Here is a 9,155-nt window from a genome sequence, read left to right as displayed (position 1 = left end):
GTGTGACTAAGCAGTTACCTAACTTGAACATCCTCAGCCTCAAGCATCCCCAGAGGTAAAATGTGATAATTCATTCTCTCTCTCTGTCTCTCTCTCTGTCTCTCTCTCCTTGGTGTAAAGATCCAATATGTTCTTACAGTAGTAAGCATGGTACTGGTATATAATAGGCTCCTACTAAACCAAATGTTAGCTGGTCTAAGTAATAATTATTGTTAGATGGCTGTGTTACACTCAACAAAGTACTTTTAGGTAAAGAAACACTAAAACAGGTGATTTTTTTGTAACTCTGGATAATCTATTTATTAAGCATAAAAGTCTTGAGTCTTCAATACTCCATTCATTAGTATAAAGAATATATCACAGGAGAATCACCTTTTGGATTTTTTACCAGGTCTATATACATAGGCACTTCTTGCTTGTGAGCTATGGAAGGACAAAAGTGGACCAAAAACAGGTCACCTGAGACAGGTGTGTCTGACTCCTGGGCAGCAGCTCAGCATTTCAGAGGCCAGTGTCCAACAATCTTCAAGGGCAGGCTGGCCACAGCCCACAGAGCCCCAAGGCAGAGGTACTAAGTCTGTCCTCTGAGAGGAAGGGGCAGAGTGGTGGGCTCCTCCCAAGCCACCCTCAGTGGCCCAACTCCAGGGGCAGCCCAGAGGGTACCCTTGCAGGGATGCTGTTCCTGAAGCCAAACCCGGTCCATATGCTTATCTCAGAGTGGAAACCCAACCATACCGACTGGCCCCCAAGACACTGAGCACAGTCAGACCTGTGTGTCCGCTACTCTCTAACTCCTTTGGTTAGGGAATTGGAAGTAAAGATGGTAGCTTGGCCTACGTGCTCACCTCCCATAATACAGTCCAGCTTAGGTACTGAAAGGATTTTCACAGAAATTTGTTCCCTGGAACTTGCTTGCTTTTGACATCTGCCTGTTTTGGTTCTGAAGTGTAGTCCCTTCTCCCACTGTGATCAGCAGCTGCTCCTCAAAGCAGAGGAGCTGGTCGACTTCAAAACAGTCACTGGCACGAGGAACCACTTTCTCCAGAGACGCTCTAATCTCCGCTTCACTGGCTTTCTGCTGCCTTGCTCTCTTGAGGCAATTATAGACCTCCTTAAATACTTCCGCACCCAGTTTCTGCACGGCTGACCTGCCAGACAAGGTAGGAAAGATAAACGAGTTACCCATTGAGATCACCTGCAAGAAGTGTATTTTTAAATCATTAATGACACAAATCACATTGTAGCCCTGGGATTTAGGGAAAAAATAACATGTGATGTCTCTGGTTTGAACATTCAACAATATATCTTGAATGTCTGTTATATGCTGAGACCCTTCTAGGCGCTAGGATGCTGCATTAAGCAAGTGAGCTCCTACCTTCATGGAGCTCATCTTCCAGGGTAGAGGATAAACAGATCAGTTTAAAAATATGTTCATAATAGGATGTCGGGCAGTGGTAAGCACAATGCAGGATAAAGCAGGGTGAGAGATGGAGACAGGTGAGGGGCAGGGACCTGCATGAAGTGAGGTCAGCATCAGGGGTGGGGGTGGGGGGGTGGGCATGGGTGGAGACCCAGGGCCGGAGGCTGAAGCATGTCAGAACAATATGAGAAAGCTAGTGGGGCTGGAGTTGGGAAATGGGGGAAAAGGATGGTGGGATACTAAATCAGAAATAGTAATAATGAGAATAAAATAATGGGAGGGAAACATTGTTATATTAACTACAGGTACTTTTCTATACACTTAATCTTCACAACAGCTCTTTAAGGGTTTTTTTTTTTTAAATCCCTATTTTACAGAGGAAGAAACTGCAGATTAAAGGGGTGAGGTGATTTGGTTAATTCCCACCGAGACCTGTGTTTCCCTGCAGTCCTTGTCCGTAAGCAGCCATACTGTGTGTGCTGCTGGAACCCTATCGCTGCACCTGGCGTGTTCACCTTGCCTCTCTCTCCCTCTGTCTCTCAGCGAGGGTCACAGACTAACGGCCTGTGGGTAAAGTGTGGCCCATGACACATTTTGTTTGGTCCGCATCATGTTTTCTTTTCTTCTGGTTTACTATTTTTTTTTTGCAACATTACATGCTTCATTTTCATTTTATAAGCAAACCTCAAGTTTCTATGGGGTATTTAAATAGGAAATACAAGTAATTTAAAAACCCCTTTAAACCCAAATGAGAGAGGATATTTTCAGCAGTGAAAAGGATGTCATCCTGTAAGTCATCCAAGTCAGCAGGGTGACTGGCAAGAAAAACAGAAACGTTTTCCAGCATATACTGTTTCTTAACACTTTCACGTGGAAGTGTCCAGGCAGGGCCTGCACGCTGCACTCTCAGTTTTTGTGCTCTTTGCTCACCCCCCTCACCCCTCACCATCCTGTACTTGGCTGCTTCTCGTAGTCCTCCCCTGCCCGACTCAAGGGCATCCGAGTTTTATGAATTCTGATACATGGTTCAAAATGTATGTGTCACGTTTACCTGATCGTTCCTCCACCAAATAATCAGCTTTTTCACTGCCACACTGTGAATGCCTTTAGAAATACAGCTTTTCTGTTTAGGGGAATATTTTCTGTCATCGTTTCTAGGAGTGGGACTAATTACATGTTCACTCTCTGAAAACTCATATTTGTACTTATGATTTCTGCACTTTTCTGTATATATGTTGAGCTTGATGAAAAGATAAAATATTTAAGAATGGAATTATTAGGCCAGAGGTATAAGTATTTGTATGACTTGAACCTTGAAAACAATGCTTTTTTATTGTTCATTTCAGTGGATTTGGTGAAAAGAAAGATTAGATTTTGGTTTTTTTCCCCAGAATTTTTAAAGCATTACAACTACACAGTAATGTTGCGAAAGTTGACAATAATACTGAGGGCACTAATCACAGACCCTTTCACATATTTTATATGCTTTTATTGTGTGGTACTACTCAAGCTTGTAATCTCTAGAATACAGGATCTAGGTTAGGTATTGTGGCAGATAAAAAGAAGTAATTGGCCCCACTCTAGTTTAGAGGCTGGTAATTATAACACAAGCTATACACATTTTAATTTTTAACTAACATTTTATAGAACTTTAGGGTTTTCAAAATGCCTTCATGTTCATTATCTCAAATGATTCTTGTGAACTGGGCAATTTACTGAACATTTACCTCAGTTTTGCAGAAGAACATAAGTAGGCTGACTTTTAAAAACTCACACAGCTGGTTAGTGATGGAGCTTAAACTCAAACTCAGCTCGAATCTGGGGAATTGGAACTTTGAGTGCTGGAGAGAGCACGGCCCAGGACCCCGCATAACGCAGCTTGCATGGGTCTCCCACCTTCTGCCAGGAGATTAGCAGGACTGATCATAGGATGCCTCCCATCCCTAGTCACCTCCACCACAGCCAGCACTTAGAACTCGGGTGTCTTCCTTCTCCTCTTCTTCCTCCTCCTACCCGCCCCCACCTCCTCTTCCTTTTGTGGGTGTTTGTTTCTCTCTCCCGCTCCTCAAATGAGGTCACCGGCTCCATGAGGGAGGGGCCCAGTGACTAGAACAGGACCAGGCACTCAGAAGGTGCTTGGGAAATATTTATAGAATGGAGGAGTGACTCAGACACCCACTGAGCACCACGAGAAAAGCTTCAAGAGCTATGAGAGTTCACATCTCACGGGGAAAATCAGAGGACGGCCTGTGGAGGAGGGGGAGGCGCCCTCTCGTTTGGGCCAGGGCAGCTGGAGGGAAGTGGAGGCAGCCAACAATGGGCCCTGAGGAACCAGTGAACCCATCTGGCAGGTGAGTAGGATGCATGAAGAAGAGGGTGAGAACCAGATGAACAAAACATTAAAGAAACTTTAAAATTTGACTAGTAATGTCACCCATCAGTGGTAAAGAAGCCCAACACCCCCCGAAACCATGAGGACTCAGAGTTTTTGAGCTTTCTCTATGTGCCAGGCTCTGTTCCGGGCATCTCCTCTCATTATCCCATTAAATTCTCACAACAACCCTAGGGATCGATGCTGCTACTCCTATTTTACAGATGAGGAAACTGAGATACAAGAGGGTAGTAAACAACTTGCCCAAACCACAGTGTTGTACACCTGAAACTAACATATTATTGAATGTCAACTGTAATTGAAAAAATAAAAATTTAAATTAAAAAAAAAAGTGAATGACAATTTTTAAAAATCATAACTGCCATCATCAGTATATTTTTCAAATAAACAATCTGGAAAATGAGCCTAAAAAATAAAGTTGTCAAGACAGTAGATTCTGCCCTGGCTGGTGTGGTTCAGTGGATTTGGGTGCCAGCCTGTGAACAGAAAGGTTGCCAGTTCGATTCCCTGTCAGGGCACATGCCTGGGTTGTGGGCAGGTTCCCCAATTAGGGAACTGCAAAAGGTAACCAATCAATATATCTCTCTCACATTGATGTTTCTCTCCCTTTCTTTTTCCCTCTCTTCCCCTCTCTCTAAAAATAAATAAATAAAATCTTTTTTAAAAAAAGGACAGTAGATTCCAACATTTCTTATCACAAGAAGAATTTTTTCTTTTTTTTTATTGTATCTATATGAAATGATGGATGTTAACTAACCCTATTGTGATAATCATTTCACAATATATGTAAATCAAACCATCTAGCTGTATACCTTAAACATATACAGTGGTGCATTGCAAATATTTCCCAATAAAACTGGGAAATAAAAAAAAAGCAGCTTGCCCATTGCCACATAGCTTTCACATGGTGGAGCTGGGATATGAATTCCAGTCGGTTCCCGCCAGGACTCATTCTTTTCATCACGATGGATTGAGAGAGACCGAAGTTGAGTCATGACTCAACCCTTCACTGCCTGTGTGACCTTGGGCCAATTACTTAACACCTCTGAGCCTTAAATTTTCGTATTTAAGTGGAGATCACACACACATGCACTCACACACCTAGCAGGCACTTAATAGCCTCTGTTTTACTACCGTACACATTACCACTGCCTTCCCCAGAGGTGAATTGCACAGTTATCCCATTTTGGTTTAACTGGAAGCGTCAAGCAATTTTTTAGTTCCACCTCTGGTTAAGAAACTATTTTAAATGTTTTTACCTCCTCTGACTGAATTTGAGAAACAAATGACACAGGAAAGCCAGTGGCACAGTGGAAGCAAAATAATAATGTCATTTTGTAGAAAATAATCATGAAAACCTAGTTTAGTGGAAAGCATTAAGAGAACATATAGATTATTCTTCAGGCACAGTTTTAAAAATCTTGCAAATGATTTTATAAAATATAAGAAGTCCCTGCACATCAAATATGTATAAGCCACTGCAGGAATAGAATGGTGCAATGTATTTTCCCTTAATACTGCTGTCTTAACGATCATTTAGCTCTAACAGGAATCAGGAACCCTTATTAAGGATGGATTCAGTACTCCTCTCCATGCCTCGTATTTCCAATGGCTGGCTGTGAATCTGCTGGGCAAAACTAGAACAGATCTCTCTACAGATCTGCACTCTCTCCAGATCTCTCCAGACGCTGGACTGTGGGTGCAGGCAGACATGGGACAGCCCCAGATGAGATGTGTGACTGTCAGGCCCTTTCTGTAAGTGATGCTAATCTTCTGCTCTGTCCACGCTGGGCAGCAGAACCTTGTGTGCCACTGCTGGTTGGGTGCCCTGTTAAAGCTAACCAAACACTCCTGTGAGAGTTCCTTTATTCATGACCTAAACACCCTCCATTGTGCATAGTCTGTAAAGGCAGATAGGTAAACTCACCAATTAAAAACAAAATCCAGCTAAATTTTGTTTGCAAGAGACACACTTAAAACATAGGGCATCGCATGATTGGGAGTGAACACTCAAACGAAAGACAGGCCAGGGAAACAATAAACAAAAGAAACTTGGGGGTAGCTACATTGATATGAGACAAAATAGACTTTGAGAAAAAAAGTGTTATTAAGACAAAGAATGCCATGAGATAATGAAAACAGTTCAATTCACCAAGAAGAAATTAAAACTTAAAACGAGCATGCATATAATAAAGTAGAATCAAAACACATAGAGCACTGGAGGGAGAAACAGTCAGACATGTCTCCACAGTGTGGGGTTTCAGTACTCTGTGCTCAGTTGTTGGTAGGTGGGCATCTGAAAAATTAGTAGTAATTTAGAGAACCTGAATATACTTAAAAAGCTAAACTTAACAGATATACACAGGACACTCTCCCCCGCTGACGATTCGAGAACCCACGTTGTTCCCAGACTCTCTTGTAACATGTACAAAAACTGACCACATACCAGACACCAGTTCAAGTCTCAACACGTTTCAAATAATTGATTTTATACAAAACATAGTTATCAGACCACAGGCCAATTGACAGAAATCTGTAACAAGAAAATGGATTAAACATTACTGTGGTTTTAAATTTATTTATTCGAAGTAAATTATGGGTCAGTGAAGAAAACAGGCATGCTATAAACAGACTCATTTGAAGCCAGAGGGAAAGTGATAGTGTTCTCGCATGGTAATACTGCAGTGCAAATTTATTCCGACACTTGGAAAACACGCTGTAATAATTCTGCAACGAGTATTTTAGGAATCATAAAATGGAAAATTCTGTTTCAGGGGACTCTCTTGCTGTGGTCTAAGATTTGAGAAGAGAAGGAATGTACCCCGTGCCGTTCAGATTAAAGAAGGGCTCCAAGTTTGCTTTTTCAAAAGGAGGGAGGGAGGGACACAGAGAGGGAAAGGGACAGGAACTACCTCTTCGGTTAGGTGGGTGTCTCGCATAAAAAGAACTTACAATTTCAAATGAAGAAAACTTATATTTCCTTTCTGTTTTTGCATCTATTTCTTCCCAAGGCTCCATATCCTTAAGCAATTTGATCCTCCCATGCAAAAGTCTTTCAAGTGTTTGAGGGATCCCAGGTATGGTTTAGTACAGATGCTTCATTTGCAGGCCAGCGCCCTCTGGGCTGAGTCATGGGCTGCCCAGGTCCACAGCAAACACAGGCCTTGGGGAAGCTCCCCAGGGTTCCGAAGCTCCAGCTGCCTGGAGCAGATCCCCGAGCTGCCTCCCTAGCTGAAAACTCCATTAAGCCACAAGAGAGCACTTTCTTTCCCCCCTGCCTACTTCCTCCAAACTCAGTCTCTCATCCTCCAAATTCCTTTACTGGCTTCTTCTCATGTGTACGTTTTATTTGCAAACAATATATTTTATCATATGTGGTTATTTGCCCATCAATTATGGAGCTCTCTGTGTGATCTCTGTCTCTCTTAGGGCTCTAAAGAAGAGGACTGTGTCTGCTTAGGTCTATAAGGATGTCATATAAAATGCCCTCACATGTTAAATATAATTTTAACTTTGAAACAACTTCACACTTACAGTACGGTTACAGTTATAGCACAAAGAACTCATTCTCTGAGTCTTTTGAGAATAGGTTGTTGCCCTGATGCCCCTTTCCCCCCACACTCTGTATTTTCTGCAAATAAAGATACTCTTACATAATCACAAAACAGCCATCAAAATCAGGAAACTAACACTGACACATTACAGTCATCTAATTCTCTCATACATTCACGTTTCCCCAATTGTCCAATAATGCCTCTTATAACAAAAAGATCCAGATCAAAATAATCCTGGGTTGCATTTATTTGTCATGTCTCTCTAGTCTCCTTTAATGACCTTGACACTTTCAAAGGTTTGAAGCAAGTTATTTTGCAGAATGGCCTTCAATTTGTGTTGCCCTGGCCTGTGGGAGTTACCAGCACCCACCCTCTGGCCATCCCTCCTTTTATGTATTAGCCTGGGAGGCAGGAGTGGAGACTTCTGGGAGCATGACTGGAGAACCCCACCTAGCCAGATCAAGGCGAGTCTCCCTTTTCTTGCCCTGGTAGTAACAGTATTATCTTGTTGTTTTCAGGTGCCTAGTTCACGACTCTTCCCTACAGCTTGTTCCTACTGTACTGTTAGAAGTAAGGGGTTGTCTCAGGAAAAGCAGCAGCTTGGTAAGGAAGTTTCCAGGGGCTCAGGGACAGAATGCCCTGAGCATTCTACCTACTTGATAGCTGCGCTTGAATGCCTTCCAGTCATCATGCCCAATTGAATTTCTGATCTTCTCTCCAAAATATCCTAACGCTGCAAACTTTCTCCATTTCTGTTCACATCAGTGCCTGCCTTCCAAATTGCTCAGGCCAAAAACCTTTGAGTAGCTCTCAATTCCCTTCTGAACTCATTCACCAGTAGCCCAGTGTCTGTGGTAATCAGACTACAGGTAAATGCTATCAATTCTGTTTTCAAAATGTATCCAGGGTCCCAACGCTTCCCCCCATTCCCAGCACTTCCGCCTGGCCCAGGCGGCTGTGCTCTCTTACCTGACTGCTGGGATAGCCTCCCGGTTGGTCTCCAGTTTCTACCCTCCTCTCCCGCAGTCTATCGTCCACTCAGTCACCAGAGTGAGCCAGATCCCTCCGCTCCTGTGCTCAAAGCCCGCTATAGCTTCTACTGGCTTCCCCATCTCACCCGGAGAGAAATCAAGGTCCTTCCATGGGTCTACAGAATTCTGAAAGATCTTCCCACTATACCTCTCCCAACGCCTGTCTTCCCTCCCTTCGTTCCAGCTACACTGGACAACTTGATCTTCCTCAAACACACCAGGAACGCCCACCCCGGGGCTTTGGCACTTGCCCTTCCCTCTGAGGAGAACGCTCTTCCTCCAGACGTGCGTATGTCTCGTCCCGCCACTACTCCAAGTCTCTGCCCTGGGTCATCGTTTCAGAGAGCCCTACCCTGTCCGCCCTCTTCACACCTAGGGGGTGACCGTTGCCCCCATTTTGCATCGCCTATCCACCTTCCCACATTTTTTTCTTGGCACTTGTTATTCCTGGCATAGTCTGCCTTCCCCATGTATTTTATGATATGTTAATCACCGCACTGGAATATATGGTCCTTAAGGGCGGGGGTTATTTTCATCTTTATTTCTCCACTGCCTGCAACAGTGCCTGGCACATAGCAAGTACACAATGAACACTTGTTGGACAAAGGAATAGATACCTTGGGAGCCGAATTAAAGGGAAATATGGTAATGTCATGCAATTTTTATTTAAAAAATATATGCATTCCTAGTGCTTGTTCTAAGAATTAGCACACAGTGAAATTACAATCTACTTTTGCAAAACATAAGATTGCTTTTGT

At 43.1% G+C, this 9,155-nt stretch overlaps 1 protein-coding gene across 1 annotated transcript in view; it reads right to left on the bottom strand.

The window, feature by feature from the left end:
- Positions 1 to 310: 310 nt before the first annotated feature.
- Positions 311 to 9,155, bottom strand: part of NEK11 (NIMA related kinase 11) — a 212,562-nt gene continuing 203,717 nt past the window's right edge. The window contains exon 16 of the mRNA XM_045856864.1: positions 311 to 1,148. Coding sequence (XP_045712820.1) covers positions 866 to 1,148 — 283 coding nt within the window. The 3' untranslated portion in view covers positions 311 to 865. The remainder of the gene's footprint in view (positions 1,149 to 9,155) is intronic.

This window comes from Phyllostomus hastatus, unplaced genomic scaffold (assembly GCF_019186645.2).
Source record: "Phyllostomus hastatus isolate PE091 unplaced genomic scaffold, TTU_PhHast_1.1 phas_scaffold_129, whole genome shotgun sequence".
Taxonomy (NCBI): domain Eukaryota; kingdom Metazoa; phylum Chordata; class Mammalia; order Chiroptera; family Phyllostomidae; genus Phyllostomus; species Phyllostomus hastatus.
This window is presented reverse-complemented; position numbering and strand designations above follow the sequence as displayed.